The sequence below is a fragment of the Petromyzon marinus genome, chromosome 18 (assembly GCF_048934315.1).
Source record: "Petromyzon marinus isolate PM22_M1 ecotype Great Lakes invasive population chromosome 18, UKy_Petmar_22M1.pri1.0, whole genome shotgun sequence".
Taxonomy (NCBI): domain Eukaryota; kingdom Metazoa; phylum Chordata; class Hyperoartia; order Petromyzontiformes; family Petromyzontidae; genus Petromyzon; species Petromyzon marinus.
In genome coordinates, this window is record NC_133684.1 from 10,821,476 (window position 1) to 10,846,398 (window position 24,923).

Genomic DNA, 24,923 nt, shown 5'->3' on the forward strand with positions numbered 1-24,923 from the left:
CTGTTGCTAGATATTCATTCTTAGCAAGCAAACAGTTGAAGCGATTCTCTGTGAAACTGATGGCAGAGTGAAGGAAGGAGCACTGGCGGTTCCATACAGAGCACGCTTAATACAAACAAAGTGCCAGGAGCTTATTTCCTCGGGGGCAGGAGGTGAAGAGTAGCTAAGAATAACCGGCTCTTTGGAGGCTGTAGATGATCGGTAAAGATGCACAGGGAGAACTCAGTTTGTATTTATTTATTTAGTATAGATTTATACTTAAAATTTCGATGTGTATTGTATTATGATTGTTATTTGGATCAAAGATCGAAATGGAATTTTTTGCACTTTTTGTACGCAGCATGGACGGGTTTGTGCAGGATTTTATTGTTTGATTTTTTTGTTTGCGTACGTGATGTTTAGATTTGTGTACAATGACTTTAAGGTTTATCTTGTAACTTTATCGTTCGTTGCGGTTGCACCCAAATCAAGAGCCGAATGGCTCACAGGGTAAATCCTAATAAATGAAACTGAAAAACTGAAACTGAAGGTTGTTGTATTACAGTGCTGCGCACATACAACTGGGGAATTCGATGCAGTTTATCCTGGCTGTCTAAGGCGAGCATTCCGCTCGAGCTCCCTGTTATCTTCAAGAGGCGTGAATGTAAGGATACATACAAACATAAGCAGGAAAAAAATCAATACTTTGTGGTCCTTTTGTTTTTAAAAAACGATAAACTTTGCAACACAATTTTTGCCCCTGAGTAGGGTTATTTTCTAATTGCTCATGCCTCAAAAGTATAGAAAATACTCTTCTTTCGGTAAAGTCACGTAGAAAGAAAATAAATAAAATGATAGAATACGACGTTTCGAATGCAACACAAGCAACCTTCATCAGGTAAGAATGAATGGGAAAACAAACCTAGTAAACTTAGAAATATAATGCAATACAACACAGAGAGTCGGATAACAGAACAGTCAACACCCTACCTGGTTGAAAATAGGTCAATTTCAAAATATCACTGTCCTGGTCACGAAAGCAAAGTTTGTGGGGCAATAATAGCCCTTTTCTGTACTTTTGAGGCATAAGCAATTCGAAAATAACACTTACTACCCAGGAACAAAAAAAACCTTTTTTTTTGTTACACTGATCAGTGCAAACATGGACCTTGTTTTGTTGATCCACAAATATGGTTTCTTTTGACAAAAGTGCAACACGAGTAAACAAAACAAGTGTTTACAAATAAGCCCACGTAAAATAAGTGGAGGCATTTCTATCGACATCAGAATTATATAATTGAAATTTGCTCTTCCAACTTGCCACCCATTTCGATCGGTGAGCTTTACCTGAACTGCAGGGCTGAAAACAATGTCAAATCAAATCAGTGTCTCACCGCTCAACCATGCATGGGGAGGTTTCTATCCGAGCGTATGGCAATACATTTGAGGATCTAAATGCCAACCAATGTCGAGGTCCAATAGCCATGACGAGAGGGCTTCAGCAAAGACTTTGTGTAGTTTTGCTAGACCTCCTCCTCAGGTGAAGGTGCAAGACTTCAGTGGTTCCCTGTATGGTCCATAGTTTGAGATCCATTGGGAGGATATCATATTCTAAAACACGAATATGGACCAGTTTCTCCACAGCAAAGGCACTGATGACTTTCCACCAAGTGATACACTCATTCTGTTGACCCTGGAATAATGACGGGATGAGTTGACTACCCACTGCTCTTTCCAAAGTATTGGTAAAAACACTGTCTTTCAAACAGTTTTATATACACATGTGTTAGTGTAAATTAATTAATTTGCTTCAGGGAGAGGAAGATCTGTGAGGATGGGATGGGGCTGTGAAAGCTTGAGCAGCATGCAGACACTGTGGTTGGCTTAACCGAGGTCACAGGAGGCTAATGAACATCTCATAAAGCATGATAGCGATGCAATAATGAAGATGCAATTCGCGTGCAATGCAGTGAATGTTTGTGTCTTTGCCCCGGCTGTTTTATAAATTTCCACATCATGGGCCACTATGTTGAGCTATCATTTGTGGCCAGGTCGCTTCTGAAAAGTAAGTTAATGCCTCAGTGGGCTTTGCCTGGTATGATGAGGATGGTTTGGTGTTGTATTTGTTTATGTTTGAGTGATTTGTTAACCTTTCTGGTACTTTGCACTACTATCGTGTGTTTGTACTGTTTGATGTTGTAACGTTCTTACCCGCCCCAACTGGACATCTGTGAAAAAGAGCTTGATAGCTCATCACATTCCTCCAGTCTAAATACATTTTCTTATTCTGATTTCAAAATGACGAGGCGGTGGCGTGACAGCGTGTTTTGCTATTATCTGAAGGTTATATGTTCAAAATCTGGTCATAGGTTGCATCGGCCGTTCTCGTGGTTTGATCAAACAAGTGCCAATTTGCAGAACAAAGTAAAATGATGAACGAGGGTCACGGTCCATTAAATAAACGCACTCGGAGCAGGGGAGCATGAGGCGGGAGAGAGTCAGAGGAGGGGTAACTAATTATCAACGGGAGATCAAGCCTTTGCTAGAACCCTGCTCAATACACAGCCTTCATGCGTCTCCTTGGCTCCTCGACACGGTTCCCCATGACTACTTAGCCCCCCCCACCCCCCCCCCCAAAATTAAAAGCAACTACGTGCTGACATTCTCAGACATATATACACAAGGATAAAGACCCCCCCCCCCCCCCCCCCCCGTATAGCCTGAACATACTGCTGGGGCAAGTGCTGTTAGCGAGCAGTGGGTGGCCAGTACCACGCCCGACCGCCTTTGTCTCCCTAAGTGGCGATGTTTACACACCGCACCAGGTACTCATTTGAGGCTGAGTCGATCTAGGGGAGGCCCAGGACCGGTTTAAATAATCGTCACTGGTGTTGGCCGTGAGCGGGAATCGAACTTGGGTCGCCGGGTTCGTAGCGCAGCGCGCTAACCGCTACACTACCGCTCCCAACTGATATATATACACACACACATATGCATGAACACTTGACAGATTCACAGGAAATATTTTACATCATCACTGAAACTAAGATCCAATCTTGACATCAAAACGTATAAGTGTATTCACGAAATAGAATGGAAAATAACTGCCAGTATCTTCTGCACCTGCGAAAAGCCGAGAACCCTTCAGCTAACAGATGGCTTGGCAAAATGCTTTCCTGGCATTTGAGGGCAAGGAGAAGCCTTTCCAAGACATCTGGAGCCTCTCCATCAAACCCTTTCTGGGCGTCAGGCAAGAGTGCCCATCCCTGTTGTTACTGTTAACCCCTCGCAACGCGAAAGGGGAAAAGTTTAGAGTTGTTTATTTGCAAGTGGAATAGATTCATCCTTGCAAAATATACTTTAATGCGGCTATTATTTTGCTTCTGTACCCAAAATGTGAATCCTTGTTTAAGGACTCAAAAGAGGTTATTGTCACTATCGCACACTTTCATCTCTTCGAATTATCATTTTTATCCAAAGAGTTGGGGCTCTTGACATCCACCTTACACCTGCAGCATCTTTGCAACCATAAAAAAAACCTCTTATAAATCAGAGTGAGAAAATGGCTCGAGAAAGAGCTCCCTGCACTATAGTATCCTCATGAAATAGCAAAAACGCGCAAAACGAGGCATTTTCTTGCCCCAGCGGGAGATCAAAAGTCCCATCTTAATGTAGACAGCCTCCCCGCTGGTGTCAATAAATAGGCAACAACGGGTCTTAGACAAATTATGGCAGCTTCTCTGAGACGTAGAGACCTGCAGGATATATCAACAGAAAGGCGTAATTGTATCTCCACACACCCTGAACACCGTTCATTAACAGCGGGTTAAATAAGCAACTGTGTCAAGCAGCTGCAGGTTTCAAGTCAACAGCTAGGAAGGAGCCAAATGGCCTGTGTCATCAGTGTCCCACTGACACACAACTGCTAATTATTCGGCAGCCTGTGGGGGAGTAAAGGCCCTCTGCACTGTGGTTAAAGAAGATTACGGACCTTTTTTGCATTGGATAATTACAGAAGCTCTGGTGCTCATGTATTTTTAAACTAACAATAAGTTACACCTTTTGTACCCAATTTTATCTTAATTTCAGCATGCATAAATGTCTAGCGAGGGTAGCGAAGACGTTAGAATGCTTGAGACAAAAGCATACAATGATGGTTATATGACTGAAGACGTTCGTGATGGTGATGTGAATACTGCGACTGCAACATCAACCCCTATCCTGTGACGACCCCATCAATCCATACCTCTTAAATGCACACTGCCCAAGTTAAACGTTTAAGGCCGAGTTAACCTAAGGTAGGCCCAGACAGGTTGAGAGTGAGCCGTGAGCACTGAGATGTGACGATGGCCACATCAATTCTAGATTTAAAGCTTTCGTGACTGCTAGGATCCATACTCTTTGGTTCTATTGGGTAAAGTCACGTAGGTGAAAATAAAATAACAAAAAATCACGACGTTTCGGCCATAACACAAGCGGCCTTCATCAGGTGAAGGGACGAGACTGTCTGGAGGACAGCGCTGGAGTGGAAGAAGCCACGCTTAGATCACGACCTTTAAGCTTAAAGGTCATGATCTAAGCGTGGCTTCGTTTAAGCTTAAAGGTCGTGATCTAAGCGTGGCTTCTTCCACTCCAGCGCTGTCGTGATCTAAGCGTGGCTTCTTTTAAGCTTAAAGGTCGTGATCTAAGCGTGGCTTCTTCCACTCCAGCGCTGTCCTCCAGACAGTCTCGTCCCTTCACCTGATGAAGGCCGCTTGTGTTGTGGCCGAAACGTCGTGATTTTTTGTTATTTTATTTTCACCTACGTGACTTTACCTAAGAGGATGGCCACATCGCCACTCATTTCGTGTGCCACTCTTACAATTGCGCTTGTCAACAGCATGTGGCTTAACAGTCGACATTGCAAAACACAGAACGTCTGTATTTGTTTTTATACCATGGGCCCAGGCATGGGAGCATTGGAAAAAACGATGCATTCCATTTTCTGAGTCATTAACCTTTAAGTATCTTATGCAGTTTAGGCATTACTGGAGAAACATGGTGGAGTACTGAAGCACATATGGCTGCTTCAGGCTATGTCCACAAGCAGATATAGGAAGGAAAAATAAATTTATATGTCCACTAATATTGGAAAGTGCACACACTTGGAGATGATAATAGGGCTATAACAGTCATTGCCATATTTGTTTACACCATAAACAACCTCAACAAGGCAGTTAGTCACTTTAAATTCATCCCACAATGGAGGAGACCTATTTTCTATCCCTGTCCCATTCAATAATCTCTCCCTGTTAATACATGAACACCGATGCATGCGACTGCTGCGTGCTGTGAGCGAGCATACAGAGGACCCCTCTTTCTTAAAGTGAACTGAAACGTTAAACTAAACATTTTAATTTTACCAGGTAAGGCCCACTGAGCTATATAGATCTTTTTTTTAGAAATTACCTGGCCACAAATTATAGCTCAACAAAGTTGCTTATCACGTGGAAATTTTAAGCGGCCAAATACTCTAAATGTGGAAGGAAAAACCGGAGGACCTGGAGAAAAATCCACATGACCACGGCGAGAGAAACATGCAAAATCCAAATATACAGCAGCAGGCGTCAGGGTCAGGATCGGACCCACTACCTCCTGTATATCGGGCGAGGTAGTTAACATCTCCTCGTCATCGTGGTGCCACCGGACTGCTCAGTAGAATGCCAGTATGGGAGTGCCACAACTCTGTCAATCCCATTGTCTGACAGAGCCTGTCATTGTGGCCACGTGACTGGCAGTTTACCAGCACCGAGCAGCAGTGCACAAATCCACCGAGGCCAATGGTTTATTGACTTGCTGCCAATTTGTGGGAAAGTTGCCTTTCAAGTTGTCCACACTGACTGGTGGTGTGTGCCCATGTTTTGCATGTATATCCAGCGAGGTAAAATTCGAGGGATAACAAGCCAGTGTTATATTCACGGTGTGCACAGAGTTTGAGAAACCTTTTCGAGAATGTGTGCGGGGGGGCCTCCCATCAGGGCATTCCAGTTTCATTTTGCTTTTGCAGAAGCCGTCAAAACCCAGAAAAAAACTTCCCTTGGTAAATATACTGTATATTTTATATACGTGAATACATCTTGCGTAAACACTGCGTAGATGTTGTGGCTGCGTTGTATACCTCTTCAATGTGCTTTAAGGTTATACTACGCGTCGTCTACAACGATGTATAGCATTTCGCTTCACGTTCTGGAAGCATCTTCAAGCGCTGAATAACGAATGCTCAATAAAGGAGTGGAATACACACCCAAATTAGTTCCTAATGAAGCTCCCAGCACGCAGAATGAAACTTCAAGCAGCACACTGACAACACCCGGTACGACGCAAAAGCACATCGGAGGGCTATAATGTGTGCATTAAACATAAACGTATCGCACGAGCAATCCCCGTCAAGGTTGTTGCAGCAGTGCAAGCCTTGGGCAGAGTACATCCGGCACTCGTGGCAAACGGGTACCGAGACACCACCACGTGGGAAATGCAAATCCCATCAGCCAACTCGCCACCATGCTGACTGGGCATCTTTAACGGGGAAACGTTCACAGCTCGAACTGGTCACTGGGAGTCTGTGGTCACTCACGACTCCCAGAATAGAGTCTGGCCAAAACTTCGTTCAAACAACAATTTGAGACGATTGTATGCACTCAAAATGCTCTAGAGGAGTTGTACAACCATAGCTGCCACTGCTATCCTGTGGCCTGAAATAAATAAATATAGCTATAGATGACCGATGTATGAAATTATAATGTATTTTGATTAAAGTACGCTGCTACTGCTATTATTAATCTGGCTGTTATGGATTGACTTATGCAGCTAGCGAAGGATGCAAGCTTTAGAGATGTGTGTTGTGTGTGTCGCTATTGTAAACTTTTAATAAGATTTGTTGGTTAAACTGTTATGTTGTTTACATAGCATTGTTTTAGTAAGTTTTAGAGGGGCTTGGTTTGTCCCGATTTTTTTTATTTAGTATAGATTTATAGTTGAAATTTTGATCTGTATTATATTATGATTGTTATTGGGATCAAACATCGAAATGGAATTTTTTGCACTTTTTGTACGCAGCATGGACGGGTGGTGCTTTTTCCGTAGGATTTTATTGTTCATGTGTGTGATGTTTAGATTTGTGTACAATTAATTTTAGGTGTATTGTGTAACAACTTTATTGTTTGTTGCGGTTGCACCCAAATCAAGAGCCGAATGGCTCACAGGGTAAATCCTAAAAAATGAAACTGAAACTTAGGAGCGACTGTCTAGGATCAAAAGTGATCACCCATGAGGCTACATTCAAACAAATTAATGTGCCCCCCCTTCTTATATTAATTATTAGTTTGTATTCTTTTTTTGGTTATTATGATATAATTTAATTTCATTTGGCTGGGTAACTCTGTGGTTACGAGAGCTCAGCTCTAAATCGGAAGATTGTAAATTCAAACTGTGGTCAGGGGCGGTGGCAACTTATCATTTATCCTGGGTGGATGCATTTACTGCTACTTTCACCAGAGGGTTACAATAAAAGAGTACTATGAGCTTTTCAATGCCACACATTCGAATCCAATACATTTCATGCCCTCGACAACATATCTTGGTCAGCTGCCGAAGCAATAAATCCGTATTTATTTAAAATTATGTCACGTGGAATGGAGTGCAGGAAAACCAAAGATTCAGGAATTAGGGTTGGCAATGCTTCCGATGTATGGCTAATCTGACCTGACCCAGTTCTTAGAAAAGCTATCTGTAGCTTAAAACTTTTTACACAATGTATGCTATTCACACTGTTTGCAGTTTGTTTCCACCGAGATAGAGATGCCATATCAAATATCAGTGCAATCATTTTCGAGATGCTTCAATCTCCGTGAAATAACAACCGCGGGCCTTAGACAATCAACTTTCGTGGCGTTTCCTTTGAAAAGCCAGCCGGTTTTTCGGGCTTGTGCTATTTTTCTATGATGGGTTCTTTCCCCGTCATTTACACATTTGAAAGCCAAGAGAGCAGAATGTTCTATCCGTGCCATCAGTCAAGGGCAGAAGTTAACCGTGACTTTTCTCGCAAACTCAGAAGCAGATCTGCATAGCGTCTCCGAACATGACCGGCTCATCGGACGGATCTGCCTATGAGGCCATGTAAAAATGTTATCACGCATAGTTGCGTCGCATTTTCGTTTTTGCTATTATTTTCATCGTCGTATCTTCCTGCTCCAATGTGCATGGGGGTGTGCTCTTGACTAATAGTGCTCCTAAGTTAGTGGTGGAAATTCCACATGACTATGGCCAATCTGTGAAAAAAGACAGCCATGGTTGACTTCCCACAAAGTGATAAGAATGGACAAAATCAAAACTATTTTGCTAGTCTTGCTAAATTGACAATCAGGCAAAAGGCTAGAGTGGAATACACATGTAAAACATGTAGTGGTAAACAGTTTATAGTTAGAAACCAGAATGGATTGCATATATGTGCCTGTGTGCGTGCGTACACATTATTCACGCACACACACAAACACATATATAGCATATCGCAAACGTATGCTTCCCTCCACGTCTCTTAATACGTTCCCTTACATTGTTATTCGAGATATCAGAGCGAACATATACTGTTTGATGCTAGATGCAACCAACCTTGCAGCTCTTTCTGCTTGTCTGTTTTTGGCACAAGAAAGTTGAGGGGTCCAGACAAAGAAAAAAAAAAGAACACAAAATTAGGAGTCGACATCCCTCCGTGGGCAACGGTGGAAATCTGCGAGTGCGGTGCAGAGAAGGGACGGCAGGGACCGGAGCGGGGGTGAGGGCTCATGGGGCTCATGGCACCTCGTGCATGGTGAGCAGGTAGTTGAGAATGCTTTGTAGTTCGTCGTCCTTGACTCCCCGATCCTGCGCACGCAGACGACACACACACACACACACGTGAATCCACGGACTCGCGCACGCACGCACGTTACGCTCCTCGCAAAAGCATTTTTCTTCATCCTCCTTCGCATGCCCGGCCGAGCCGGTGTGCGCACAAGCACGCTGCATTTCGATGTGACGAGCGAAACGTCTCTCTGCTCCCCTGATCATATCCCGTTGGTGCGTTTTATCATTAGACAGGGATATTTTACGTTCAGAATTCCACGCGTCAAACTGCACGTGCCGTACAACGGGCTTCCAGAAAATGACATCAGAGAACTAATTCGAAATTCGCGTGTGTAGGCTTTTCACCAACAATGGTTGGCACACCTACTGATGTGCACCACAAAAATGTGTCGCATAGCGTTAAAATAAAAAAAAAAATTCACTTCACAGCTGAAATTTCCGAAATTAAGTGACAAGGCACGTTTGAAATGACGGAAATTAATTTTGGTTGTTTTCAGCGGCAATTTGTGACCAGCCTTAAAACAATCAGATCTGATTTCAGAATCCCGATTGATTCAACCACTTCTCCTGCTAAACCTTTTAACTTGCTCGCATCGCTTTACACTTGCTGTTTCATACTCTGTTAAGGGAGCTAATTTTCAGTAAAACTATAAGCACAATGAACACACACAAGCTAGAATGGAATATTACTACTACATCAGAGTGACATTGAAATATATTTGTCTGCAATAACGTGACTGAATGTGCTCTGAAAAAGGGCCATTGCCCAAAATGTGACCGAAACGTCTCTGAAACGTCACCTGTTTTTATTTTATTTTAAGGCCACGAAGCGTTATTGCCGAATGTGTTGACATTGTTTTTTGTGAACTGTGCCTGTTGCACCACTGCTAACGAAGCAGCATCGCCTCAAATAATTTGTCTGCAATAATGTGATCTTGGAAGTTGTATTTATTTAACACTGCTGACGTTAAGCTTCGTTGGGGCCCTGGTGATGGACCGTGGCTATCAGGGGGAAATGTTTTTGTTTTGCACTGAAGTGGTGTTTGGTTGCCCAGTGCGTGGACTGGCAGTATTGTTTTCCCTTAAGCTAATAGCCCAAAATTATGAGGCAATAAAGAGAATACTGCACTGTAAGAAATGTTGACGTGTTCTGAGTTCTGTGAAGCTTTGTTCTCTCTACTCGATATCATGGATATGAACAATCCTGCGGCGGTGCTCTTCCGTAGCAGAGAATGATGGCCTCGGTTTTTTGTTCGCAAATAAAATTACAAGTCTTTGTTTTTCTCACTTCAACAAAATACCCCCTACCTGGCTATTTCTCATAAACTTAAGTCTTCTTCTGTAAATGGGGGCTGGACATCCCTGCAAAAGAAATGTTTGCATTTCAGTGGACTATTTCAGCATAGGTATCTCTAAAATGAAAAATAAAAAATAAAAAAGGTTATGCTGGGTTATTATTTATAATAAAAAATAAAGGCAAAGTTATTTTTTACAGGAACAAAATTACACTTTGATTACATCATTATTGAACATAGTCAAACTTTATATCCTAAAACTTACTTCTGGATTTTAATGAGGTCACTAGGTGTCAAGAGTTGTTGGCTCAGTAATTTGACATTGTGCTAAAGCCCGACAGAAATTCATAAATGTGCAGCAACAGAAGACAACAAAATCCGTGTTTATCCTTCTAGACCACAGCTGCAAACGTCCTGCTAGCGAGCACCTTACAAAGAGACAGCACGACGGACAAGGGCGTGCTGTGGTCAGAACCACAACCGGCCACCTTTGTCTCTCCACTGCTGATGTTTACAAAGCTCCATTAGCAGCTCGTCATTTGAGGCTTAAATGACAGAGCGGGAGACTCGGGGCAGGTTTAAATTCCACGTGCAGGGCCAGGAATCGAACCCAGGCCACGGGGTAGGGGGGGGGGTCATAGCGCAGTTCACTAATGATTACGTCCACCACTCGTCAGTTGCTTTCACATGCGCCAATAATTTGTGACGCTTCCGATGAATCGTGTATTTAACTATGTACAGTACTGTCTTGCAGCCTACAGAAGTGAACCAACACTGCCCAATAATCGAATTAGTTATGGCAAGGCTGCTGAGTGGTCATGAAGTTATATAATTAGCTTTTTTAACATCACATTAGCTATATATTATAAGGAGTTGATATTAAAGGAATATGTTATACTGTATGTATGTATGTTGAACTTATTTCGCACTCAACGTAGCCAACCGTACTGATTGTGTTGTTTTGAAAATGCATGGTGTTGAATCATAACGGTCAATCAAATATAACAATGCAATTCCTCAGTTATATTACTAATTTACAAAAGAGTGATCGTAACTTATTATTTCGAGAATTGTTAAGATTTACAGAACAAAGCAGGAGATAGCGTGCAGAAAGCGTACATAATACTGTCTTGTAATGCCCACTCATGCTGACAAATGCACACGCATGCATGAGCTCGCAATTAAACTCTCCCCAAAGATTGCTTCCCATTCCATGGCAGAGTTCACTTCTTAAATGTCAATCTTGTCCAAGCCATTCACCATGGGGAAAAAAACCCAACATATTCCAGACAAACAACCAATGCATCCGCTGAACTTTGTTATTTTTAGGAGCTGTCCAGCTCACAGTAAATTCCATAACGCATGAAGAGCGGCACTCCTCATGCACACTCGCGAGTTTGAGCAATGCAATGTAAGATAATAAAGTTACCCATAGGGTCTAGAGTGCAGATTGAAATGCCAGAGGAACATCCAGAAAAGCAGAAATCATACACGGGTAACCCACACAATTTCTGCACTCGCCGTTCAACAGACACGTATGCATGCATGTATGTATGTTGAACTTATTTTTCACCCTACATAGACAACCGAGCTAATAGTGTCCATGAGGCAACAAGAGCCTTTAAGCTGCACCATGCCACTGCTATGGTTTTTTGCAATTTCATCAAAGGCTGCGCGTACTGCATCATGCAGTGTGGATTCTTGCTGTTCCACTCTACGGCATCTGATTTAGCAGGGGAGCACCCTCTGATATCTGACTTAGCAGGTGCCCTCTATGGCATGGGATGTATCAGTGTATAGTTTGTACTAAGACAGAAATTGCCTGCCGCTGTTTATAGAAAAAAAGAAATGCCTGCACATGTGGTGGGAAAATGAGAGACAGCGAAAGAGATGTTCAAGTGAAGAAGCCTCTCTCCGTTCTCAAGCCAGAGTGGGTTGGTGCGCATCTTTGTTGGCAGCCCTTAACCGGGAGTGAGCTTTCCACGTTGCTCTGGCTAGCGCGAGCCTCTAGTCAAGCATAACCTGTGACGACCACTCACAAGGTCGTCATAAATTAATAATGGCGGGGGGGGGGGATCAGCCTTTCCAGCGATGTGGTTTTCCGGCATGTTGAAAATTATTTTCAGCAACTTCTTTGGTTCTTTCGGTAAAGTCACGTAGAATGAGAATAAAATAATACATTTATAAAATTTAATAACACAATAAAATTCTCACGACGTTTCGGCCACAACACAAGCGGCCTTCATCAGGTGAAGGGACGAGACTGTCCTCCGGACAGCACTGTCCTCCAGACAGCGCTGTCCGGAGGACAGACAGACAGACAGTCCGGAGGACAGACAGCGCTGTCTGGAGAACAGCGCTGTCCTCCAGACAGTCTCGTCTCTAAAACCTGATGAAGGCCGCTTGTGGCGTGGCCGAAACGTCGTGAGAATTTTATTGTGTTATTTTATTTTATCAATTTATTATTTTATTCTCATTCTACGTGATTTTACCGAAAGAACCAAAGAAGATGAATCCTTGCAGTCACGAAAGCTTTAAATCGAAATTTATTTTCAGCAAATTAACGTTTTAGTTAAATGTAATTATCACTCGACACTTAAACTGCATAAACATGCAATGAATATTAAGTAAATATTTACAATTTACCATCAGTGCAAACATCACCACGGCTTAAATTGAGTCTCTAACAAATACCAGAGGGAGAATGCTGAGGTTTACTCTCTCGTTTTTGGAATATTGATTGTCGCATTAAATTGAGTGCAATGATAAATAAATATATCTCGTTAAAACCTTAAAAACATTTATAAACGAGAGGGCGCGAGGTCACCAATAGCAGGCCATGTGATAGACTTGGGCACTCAATGGACACGTGCCCTTGGGCACTGCATGCCCAACTAAACTATTAATATTTTACCAGGTAAGGCCCACTAAGCTATACAGCTCTTTGTCAGAAGCGACCTGACCAAAAATGACAGCTCAATGAAGCGGCTTATCACGTTGAAATGTACTGCAGACAAATACTCTCAACGCACGTCGATTCTAAATGTGGAGGGAAAAACCGGAGGACCCGGAGAAAAATCCACGCGGCCACGGAGAAGAACATGCAAACTCCAAATATACAGTTGTCAGGGTCGGGATCGAACCCACTACACACTTCCTGCATACCAGGCGAGGTAGTTAACATCTCGCCACCGTGGCGCAAAGTGGCCACAAGACGCCGCATCCGCCTGCGAGCAGCTTCATGAGTGCACCCACGCCGCTCGTGCCGTTGATTTTTTGTTAATGGGGGGAGGAGCCTCACCCTACATGGATTCAAAAGGCTTTACTGTACTCACTTTATCGACCTCAGAAGGATGATGGGCTAAGGTAACCCCAAACCGGGATTTAAAGTACCAACCCCCGGAATATGAGGCAAAGTGCACGAGCCAGAGCATCACCCATGCAGAGGAAGGGGGGGGGGGGGGGGAAAGGGTTGGATATAAAAAATAAAATAATAAATAACCATGGTGTGCATTCGTCATTACATTTCAAGAAGCTACAATCAACAAATACCAAACAAGAAGATAACGATATATATATATAAAAAAAAACCCATTGTAACAACATCTATAAAGAGTACAGAGTCGGTATTTTTTAATATTATGTTCAGGAAACATTTACTTACTCCTAAAGATCGCTCCCTGGCCCAATTTCACCAATTTAGGTAAGACTACATGTCAGCGCAGGAAAATCAAACGGCGCGCTCACTTTTCCAGGCAGCTGTGGGCTAAATGTAATGCATCGCAGCCAACTCAGCTGGCACTTCAGAAGCCCTGGGTTCACAACTTACCCTGTAAGGAATGTCTAAATAAATCCTCAGATGGCAGTTCCAGTTTGAAGTATTCATGCCAAAGCATTGACTGTGAACAGTGGCCACACTGCAACATTGCACAAATGCATTTTGCAAACCTGGCTTTCAGAGCCACGATGATGTAGCAAAGTTGACACTGCACTGCACATATAGAGTGGGAGATGTAAGTTTGGATTAAAATAACGTTACCTATATATGTTCTACTCTTTTAGGTTTCATTTGCTACGCAATAACTAATGGCATCTAAAACTGCTTGGTGAAACCTAAAATCTGACATCCAAACTGTGGCAGGGCACTCCTCAGATGTTCAGAATGTCCCCAGAAGATAACCACGCTGCTGATTCTCTACCCTTCTCTGAGTGCAGACTTGAGTCCTCCCTCAAGTCTGCACTTGAGTCCTTGTAGAGGTCTTGCAAGGACGCGTCAGGTTTGAAGCTGGAGGTCACAAAAAGGGCACGGGACCACGCCGAGAGAAATAATTAAAGAAGGGCGCGAGAGGATTTGAGGGAAAAACTAAACAATTTTTATTTTTATTTTACCAGGTAAGGTTCACTGAGCTATATAGCTCTTTTTCAGAAGCGAACTCGCCACAAAAGATAGCTCAATGAAGCGGCTTATCATGTGGAAATGTATAGCAGCCGCAGACTCTAAGCGCGTGTTTCCAAATGTGGTGGGAAAACCGGAGGACCCAGAGAAAAATCCACACGACCACGGAGGGAGACACCGCAGACTCCGAATAGGCAGGCGTTAGGGTCGGGACCGAACCCACGCCCTCCTGCATACCAGGTGAAGGAGATAACATCTCCTAGCCACCGTGGCTCCCCATAAAAATTCAGAAACATACAGATTGACGGGAGAGAGGAGAGAAGAAGAGAGCGTTTATAAGGAGGTGCGAGACAAAGATTCGGGGCACCGAGGAAGAAAAAGATGGACGTCAGCAATAGGGAAGGTGCTTTCCAAGTGTTCATGTTGGCGTTGAGCGGAACAATAAAATTCCCTGAGCGGGACGACTCGTGTCCACTGCCTTTCACTTCCATCCTCATCACTCCATGATTATGATGCGCCCTTGCCCTTTCATCTCCTTCCACATCATCTCCCTCTCCAGCTCTTGCCTCTGATTGAGTAAATGGGAGATATGTGTCGCCTCGATCGTTACGTCTCACCGTGAAATTCACCGACTGCGTGAGGTTGCAGTGGTCGAGATGACAACAGTGCGCTGTCTCGCCACTCACTGCTCAATCTGCGCAATTTGTGTGTTTTTCAGCTATGCCTTTGAATGTGTTGTATACGTGCACGCACTTGCCCTGTGCAGCATCTTGAGATGCGCACAATGTAGATGCAACATGAACTCAAATCATAATTGTTATTATTACCACAGCTCTCTTCAAATTTCCAAGTGTTTAAGAGGCACTGCATTATGCTGTCCTCTATCAAATCTGAAGGTTAAGGCCTATTATGGTTACTTACTACCGCGTGTGTCTCTGTTATAAGACAATGTTGAAGATGAATTTGGTTAGGTTTAAAAAAAAAGTGTGATATGCTGAAAAAAAACCTCTTTAAGTGTAAAGAGGTGTATAACTAGCACCACTGGTATAAGCATATACAAGCTTTGAGAACTTACTTTTATCAAGTGACCAATTAATTCACGTGATAGAATAGGCAAAAGCACCTGCTCGTTGTCACAAATAACTACATCGTAGAGATTTCAGAATAATTTCTATGGTGTCATCTTAAGGGCCCATATCTAATATGAGGTGCTGTTGACTAAAGACGCTTTGGAATGAAAGTTATCTCATGACAAAACTCGTATACTGCAACCTCAATTGTGCCATAAACGGCAGAATACGCTTGTGATGTACACACACCTTGAATGTGTGTTGCTCAGTAAGACGCCCGCACTTTGTTTTATTGCTTTACCTACTGTACCTTTCAATTGAACCTGTATTGCAACCAGTGCACTCTTATGTTTTCATCATTGCCTCGAAGACACTCATGAGATATCCTGCAATTGATCAATTTTGTAGCAGTTCATCCGCATTCAATTACGTTGTCCCCTTGTGTGCTGACCATTACACGGTCCCTGCAAACAAACCCCTGAGTCGTTGCCTGACACTTTTTTTTGTTCGGCACAAATTGAATGGGGCCTGAGCTCAAAGGCCACCAAGAACAGGGCTCAAGACGTGAAATGCCTCCAAATATTGCACTTCAATTTTGCCGTATCAGCCACAGGACGATTTTTAGCACGCTCTCCCACAGTGGAAATTGGTTATCTTATTCAGCAAAGGGGGCAATCGCGGGCTGATTGTGAGGGGTGCAAATAGATAGTTGTGTATTTGGAACTGTCAAAAACTATCTTGGAAAGTCAAGATTTTGCTTTGCCTTCCCAAGTCTCGATCTGCAATATTTTTCCAAGGCAATCCCTCTGCTTACAACCAGGTGAGAACCAACAAAAAGTCAAACATTTTTTTTTACAGCAAGACCTGCGAATCAACACGAGAATCAATCCCGTTGGATCATTGTAAGTGACAAGATCCGTTAAAGTGTCTTTCCAGGATGACAATCGCCACACACAACAATGGACAAAGTCAAATGTCAAGTGTCCCCCTGCACAAATGTGCGATGAACGGTGCTGAGCTCTGTTGACAGCTCTGAACCAGTGGTGAGAAGAATTCCATTGTTTGGGGATGCCATGGTGGTGAGATGTTAACTACCTCGCCTGGTATACAGGAGGTCGTGGGTTCGATCTCGACCCTGACGCCTGCTGTATATTTGGCTTTTCACTCCACATTTTAGAATCGTGCGTTTAGAGTATTTGGCTGCTATAAATTATACACGATAAGCCACTTCGTTATTTGTGGCCAGGTCGCTTCTGAAAAAGAGCTATATAGCTCAGTGGGCCTTACCTGGTAAAAAAATTAATACTAGCAAATAGTAATAGTAGACTTCCCACAAAATAGTACTAATTTTATGTGCCCTATATGGATTTTAGGATGAGCCAAAACATTGTCAAATTCAAACTTGCAATCTTATCATTTTTGCCAAGTGGCATTATAAATAAATCGAAGGTCGCTGAATATTTGTATGATACTTTAAACACCTAGGTATGCCAAATTTTAGATATAATACATTTTAATGTGAACATTTCAAATTATACACGTATAAAATTAAATGTTGTGGTTCGTAAGATGCTGAGCTTATGACACATTTCTTGGTTGTTTGTATAGGTGCAACGAAGATGGCAACGATGATGGCCACAACTGAAAAACCCACACCACTTTCTATACCAACCATCAGATATCCATTTGTATTTCCCGCCACGTTGCATTAACCAACCAGGATTTTCTTGCACTTAGTGCTTGAGACTGGACAAGATCAGGCTCTGAGGCTTAACAGTGGATATATGTATACTCGTTGTTTTTTTCAGTAAAGTCACGTAGGTAAAATAAAATAAAACGACTAAATTAAATCACGACGTTTCAGAGGCAACGCAAGCTTCCGTCTTCAGGTATACCAAGTGGTACAGCTGTTCTGCTGTAACTGTTCCACCTGGCGTTTCAACATCATCTTTATTCATTTCGTGGAAACGCCATTGAAAAATGATGCAATATCCATCAAACCCATGCACCACTTGGTACAGCTATTCTGCTGTGACTGTTCCACCTGAAGACGGAAGCTTGTGTTGCCGCCGAAACGTCGTGATTTAATTTAGTTGTTTTATTTTATTTACCTATGTGACTTTACCGAAAAAACCAAAGAGTATGAATCCTTGCAGTCACGAAAGCTTCAAATCTAGAAGTGGATATATAGATTTCTGCCTACTTTAGATTTAACGTCATTGGATTCTGGATACGCTGCTTTGCACACATAATTTGGCTCAGCTGTTTCACGGGAAGAAGAGGGTTCTCCAATGGATTGCGGGCTACACTTACCTTGAGAATGAGTTGCTTCAGGAACAGCAGCATGAAGGCTCGGAGGGACACCACCTCCTTCTGGGTAGGCCGAGGACCGTCTGTCGATCGCACACATAGCACACAAAGATCCACCACTTTAGTCAGAGACCGCTGCTAGAGCAAGGTTTGTACGTGAGCACATATTGAGACCGTCGTGAAATGCGAGGCGGCCAAGTGGGGCCATCGCATCCAGCCAATTCCCAGTGCCGATACCGATCACCCCAAACCAGGAACTTATACAAGGTTGAGCTGACTTAACAGGAGCACCAAGCCTTGTTCAGATACCAATTTTACTTTGTAAATGCACATGGCCAGAAATCAACCGCTGTTCGTTGGCAGTGTAGTACTTTGCCTACTCCGTTATTCCCCTCCGCACAATCACACCCCATCTTTCAAGAGCACAATGTTCTTTGCCACGGTCGGGTATTTGTGTATCGTACTGCCACGGTGATGTGCACTAACATTGTGGTTTGGTGCAGCAGCATTACGTGACAGTGTGCTCTAACTACATTGTGTGGCAGCACTGCACGCGAGACATTGCCACAGAAGCTTTCCACAACAGAATGGTGAAATAAAATAGGATTAAAAGTAAGGAAATGAATCCGAAACCACGATTTAGTTTGCGTACAGAATGGCTGTGAACTTTTTATCCTGGTCCAATGATCATAGACGATGGATCTATAACGGTTCCATTGGGTTTTTGGATATGTTCGCCATTTATTTCTACACTGTGATGTCCTCATGATTATTAACAAACTTCCCCGCCATCCTTATTCTTTTCGTGGAAACACCATTTAAAAATAATGCAATATCCATCCAACCCATGCACCCCTGCCTCCCTTCTCCGCTATTTATTACACAGCCATCCCCATCACGGTTCGCGATTACATTTGTCCCTACTTTTTGCTTGGCAGAATGTTTTCCAATTAATCGTGATGTGATTTTCTCGCGCTGTGCAACTAAATTGCCTATTCATCATTGTTTCCCTTCTGTCAGTGCCAAGGCTCCAGGGAAAGCATTCTGTCCACACACCGACCTCACTGACCCATATGGTGCGTCCAACATTCATGTTTGTAAAAACGATTGTTGAAAACTAATCGGCATTATTGTTCTATGCAGTATGAATGTATGTATTTATAACTTTTTCGCACCATACATAGCCAACCGTGCTAATTGGAGGTGTGTTTAATGAATAATGAATGAAAATACACGGGTTAATGCCATCATCCACACCATTTAAGAAAAATAAGTTGGTTTGGGCAGGAATACATCACTAGAGCATTGATGATGGTCAAGGGTGGCAGCCAAGGAATGTAAAGCACCCGAGAGAATTCCGCCTTGGAGATGGAGTGATGAAATCAGTTCATGTACAGGTGCTGGATTCATTGTTGCATTAAAATAGTAATGCAAAGGAACCCGTCCGTTCAAATGAACATGGGTCAGTGCTCACCCACGTTGAGAGGAGTGGGACATTTCAAAATTCCATACAGGCCTTCAGTCTCGACAAAGGATCAGACCTGATTGGTACCAATTCTAAGGACTCGTTAAGGATGATGGGTTGAGTCAATCTATTGCTGGTATTGAATTCATAACCATAAAACTGCAAGGTCAACAATTTAATGGCAGTGGCAGCATTTTATTTCATGCGGTATTCTCATCATCATCATCATCAGCCATGATCAATCCACTGCTGGATGAAAGCCTCCCAAGCCATCGCCATCCTTTCACGGTCCTGTGATACAACAATGCACCCCGCCCAGCAAAAAAATTTAAGAACGCGGAGCTCCCTTTAACGAGCGCACACATTGTGCGTGCAAACTCGACCGCTGCCCTCTGCTACTCGTGTTAATGTAACACTGCTCAGGTAATGTCCTCAATCCTGCCAGCGGCAGCATCTCTCTCTCTGCAATACTCGGAGGGCCTGGTTGTAAATGACAAACAGCAGCAGTTGGACAAAGCGTTTCAGACAGCACTGCAGGAGCCAATATAATAGCACCCTTTGGCTGTAAATTTTTATCATGCGCTGTCAGAGACGCCGCTTGAATTCAAGCCAAGCATGTATGAAAAGCATTCTATTTGGCTATTTTTATTCACGTACTTATTTCTTGGCCTGGAGAAGATAAGACGTTTCTCAAGCGTGAGGTATAGGTAAACATAATACACAGCCCTCGTGAGGTGATGCAAAGGAACCTCAAATCATTCCTCTCAAAATGTCTCCAAGCTCAGAGCCAATGGGAGGCACTCATCTCCATCAGTGGCCCTGAGTCAGAGGGGTGAATTCCACATTCCCCTGGCAGAGGCTGGTCACTCCGTAGAGCATGCAATAATGTCATAAAATAGCCAGCACTGCATACCAAATAGGTCAAGGAAGCTCTGCATGTACGGACACAACGAACAATTACATTTTGATGTCAGAGTATGCGGTGTAAAGTTAAGCGGACATCATAGCAGTTACTGATGTTAAAGTATGCATTACAAAGTGCCATATGCTTTCCACATCAGAGGCATGGAAGACCCATGAAAGTTGATATATAGTGTATATTTATAACATCTCACATGTTATATTAATTACACAGAGGGCCTAAAAACAACTAATCGCACCCCGATTTCCTGCACAAAAGCTGACGCACAGTTATCTAACCCCTCCCCCCCCCCCCAAAAAGTTTCATGAATAATATTGGTTGCGAAAGCTTCGGTGTTAAATGTACACATTTCTCACTTTATGACGTTCAAAGCGACACATTCAAGCCACCCTTCAAGAGCGTCGCTGTGCTCGAGTGATCGTGAACGAGTGTCCTCATCTCGACTGGCTCGTGGCCCAGACCCAGTGGTGATGCGTTTACCTTTCTTATACTCTGCACTACGATCATGTTTTTGGTACCATTTGTCGTCGTAACGTTCTTACCACTGGACAACTGTGAAAAAAGAGCTTTAGAGCTTCATCGGATTCCTCCAGTGCAAGTAAATACTCCGATTCAAGAAGCAGCCCTCTCCACGAGACAACCGCTGTTCGCGATAATAAATAAAAACGTGTCCGATTTATTATAAGGCGCGCAGGATTCATTGCAGCGGGTCGTCAACGCATGCCAGAGAGTGCGCCGGGGCAAAGTCCGAGCGTCGCCCGAGTGCTCTACCGCACGGATATTTCTGCAACTGCCTTGAGCAGAGCGCGTGGGACCGCTCGCTCATTGTGAAAAATCTGCTGGAAATCGATTCCGCGTGCGGGGAGCGGAAAGGGTGAAGCGACGTGTGTTCGTGCCAGCGTCGGGGATCAGCTTCAACGACGTCAGCCTTAACGACGTCGATTTCTTTGTCGGGTTCGGGCATCGTGGACGGCAAGTCGTGCGGGCTGGTGGTGAATCCGCACCTCGTGGCACAGGAGAGCAGCAATCTCGCCGTCTTGTACGCTTCCCACAAAGCGGTGTTTGTTTTAGCAACTGCATAGGGTTGATGGGTTAAGTTGGCAAACTCAACCGGGAGATGAACTGGCAACGTTTTTTACGTTTTGATTTTCCGGTGGAAAAAAATGCTTCCTTCTGCTACCATTGAATATTTCAGTTAACAGCGAGCACATGAAAATATAATAGGCCTCTAAAACGTATTATCGTCAAACTCCTTGCATAATGCCCCAAATGACTTGCATTTATAATTTTTCCCGAGCACTATAATAGCTTTCCATAATAACATATCAAATAAGGTATGCAGGAATAAATTAAATCATTAATTTCTATCCCAATTATTGTGCTGAGAGCATAGGATTATTACATGTTTATGTATCTCAATTTTAAAATGTAGTACACTCATTTTAAATGTTTAATCGTAATCTTCGGAATACAATCGTCTCGTCTTACAAATATGTAACAAGGTCTTCAACAGCCACGGTATGGAAAAATTATATTTAGCAACTGTCCTAATTAATGACCAGGCAGGATTCGAATGCCACACAGACAGAAGCAACACATGTTTATAAACAATGATGAGACATTACAGAGGAGAACCACAGTAATGGGTATAATTATGCACAATAAATACTTTTCCTTGAGGAATCATAAAGGATGTGAAACAATAATAACCAACATTGTGGTGTATATTTGTTCATGGCTTTAGCAGCACCTGATTCCACACTCAACCGAACGTGTTGATTCAAATCTCTCACGAATCTACGTAATGAAGGCTGTAAGTAAGTAAGAAGTCACAGTGTGGAGGTGTTAGCTGAGCTCTTGGCTCACACTTGGAAGGTACATCCCAGTCAGGGGTTGATTTGGCCCATGGGCCCTCCAAGGCCGATAAAATGAATACCACTTGGTGAGACATCCACAGGAGTCATTCTATGATTAGACTGGTGCCGACCATAGGAATGTCGAATTTCCACCCCTGGATCTTGGGCCGACGACATAAACGAGTGCTGTCACAATGCTCATTCCACTTTGGCTTGAAAACTCAAAGGTATATAGATAAAAAATCATTTTTAAAAAATTGCATAATTGAAAGCAGATGTCTGTGTAGGTAAGATGCCAGCACCTACAGCATAAATTCCTGCAGTACAAGTGGTAAAATGCCACTCAGCATAAGAGCGGTCATGTGTTTGGTGTTTTTGATGGTTTGAGCCCAGGATAAAAAAAAAGATTGCATGGAAACCCCGTATTAAATTGATATGCGTACGAATTAAGCTATATCCAGCTGCTGCGGTTAAGATATGCAGTGCCAACGAGAACCAAATATAAGACTCCTCTACAGATGAAGCAAGCATACTTAGGGACGTTAAGATCTCCTTGAAAAGACAGTGGGGGAAAAGGCCCAAAGGCGTCCTTATCCATACAAGTCTCCTGCCAGGATGCCTCCTTGCTGCTGGCAGGGATGTATTTTTCTCTCCGAGTAATGACGTAACGCCCATAATTAAGGATAGCCCAGGGGTGCTGAAACAGAGCGGTGCGACCTTCCGCGTGGAGATTGCGAAGTTCCAAACCCGGCTTATCATCCCCTCCAGCATTGCGGTACAATAAGCAGCCACTCTGTGGCCAACAGACAGACGTCGTAATCCCACACAGATACTGACTGCTCACCGTACACGGGTTGCGGGACTTTCCACCGCTGCCCCTGGGACCATAAATAAAAGATGAACGCTGATAAAAAAAAAAAACGTTCGTTTGTGCGGGAGAGACTATTGCACGAATCGACATTGAAATAAAATCAAACTAAATTCAACCGGCATGCTTTGAGGAGCAGTCCTGTCAAATGTGGCTGGGACATGTGGCTACTCGGCCTCCTGCAGGGGGCTGAATGGTTTGTTCCGTGAATGTGACTTTGGAGTTAACGATGGAGTGACACCGGGGGACTGGACCCCCTTATGGTGACAGGTCTGTACGTGCAGAGAGACTGACAGCTGCTCCGTGTCTTCATCAACCCGTCAGCTCACTCAGCCGCTAGCTTCATCACAGTCGAAGTGGGGGATGTGGGAGAGGGGGGTGGCCTTGCTGTGTCAGCGGAGAGCAATAAGTCACGACTACCTCCACCCCCAGAGCATCCACACCTGCGCCACACACGTACCCCATCCTGCATCGGAGCCTTCTACATATCTCGACCTTGACCCCCCCCCCACCGCAGAGATTCCCGTAAGCAGGGATACGAGAGAGAGCTATTGCAAGCAGGTTTTCACTCTACGCTCCGTGCAGAGGTAAGCGTGCACTTTGCCAATATTAATAGTGCGCGTTGTTGCACACCTGTGGATTCGCGCAAAATGTAATCACCACTGGTGGTGATATGGCGAGCACGCTTCTTTCACAGTCGTAAGGTTGCGAGTTCAAATACCGATATGGAGTCAAGCCAGCCCATTGTTCTTCTTCGACTGATTAAAAAAATACGAGTACCGCCCCATTAGAAAGTCGAGTGTCTGCCCTTTGCAGAGGTTGACCTCTGTCATAAAAAAACGTGCAATTTCCAGCACAAGCGCACGGCAACCAATTGAACTTGGCAATGCCAAAGTCTTGGTTAATCATGGAGACCTTGAAAAGCCTCTACAGCCGGCATGTGCACATGGCGTGCACTTACATGCAAATAGCGCATATAGATTAAAACCATGAATATCAAGGCGGGAATGGCCATTGCAGCAGATTTAGCATGTGGCAGACGAGATGTCGACCGTGAATGGCCAGTTAGATAACCTCGCGGTTGGTCCGCAAATGTAACCTGTAATTCTGGCCGAAATATCTGCCGGCACCGCAAGCCAGATGATACGCAGGGTGTGTATACCATTGGTGCTAAACTGTTAACAACACAGAAATAACATCCGATGATACCCGGGTACTGCACACAACCATTGCCAAGACACTTGGGGCTGCGCGTATTCAGCCGGGGAGAGCAGTGGTCACAGTGCAACGACTCCGACAAGTTGGTTTAGTTCAAAAGGTGTGAGAAGCTTTATCTTCTGCAGCGTGCGTTCACTTCAACTTCCACCGTCTAAAGTGCCCCGAGACCTCCCCCCCTTCCCCGCTCTTTTCCTCCCGTTTCTCTCCATCAGCTCACTTTTGTCCTCCCGTCCCTCGTCACGCCTCTTCACGTCTCCCATACGCTGCTGCGCACACCTTCCGACCTCTCACCTCCTGCGTCGGGAGGTACGTCCGACGTCACTTCGCCTCCCCTCCACCAACGGCGAGTGAGCTGCTCATTCATGGATCGCGCTCTTTCAGCCACAAGGGAGTCACGCTGTTCGTCGGCTCCGCGTGTGTCCACAATAATGCTCGCGCACGTGTCTGGCCGCCTCTCTGTTAGTCCAGGTAAATACTCGTCAACAGTACTCACCCCTATAGTCTAACACTTCACCCCTTCCTCCCTGGCGATTCAATGAATGTTTCAATCCAGGGTTGTGGTTTAATTGCAGAATTCATTCCTTTTTTTAACACTGCGGCCAATTTAGTAGCTAATTTGTAGCTTCCGGGGGGGGGAGAATATACATTCAATAAATACAAAACA

The 24,923-nt window shown here is 43.8% G+C and overlaps 1 protein-coding gene across 1 annotated transcript in view; it reads right to left on the minus strand.

Moving 5' to 3' along the window:
- LOC116943508 (neurobeachin-like) overlaps positions 1-24,923 on the minus strand; it is a 529,072-nt gene that overhangs the window by 144,481 nt on the left and 359,668 nt on the right. Inside the window, exons 14-15 of the mRNA XM_076067757.1 lie at positions 17,934-18,013; positions 8,815-8,877 (exon numbers count right to left, since the gene is read on the minus strand). Coding sequence (XP_075923872.1) covers positions 8,815-8,877; positions 17,934-18,013 — 143 coding nt within the window. The remainder of the gene's footprint in view (positions 1-8,814; positions 8,878-17,933; positions 18,014-24,923) is intronic.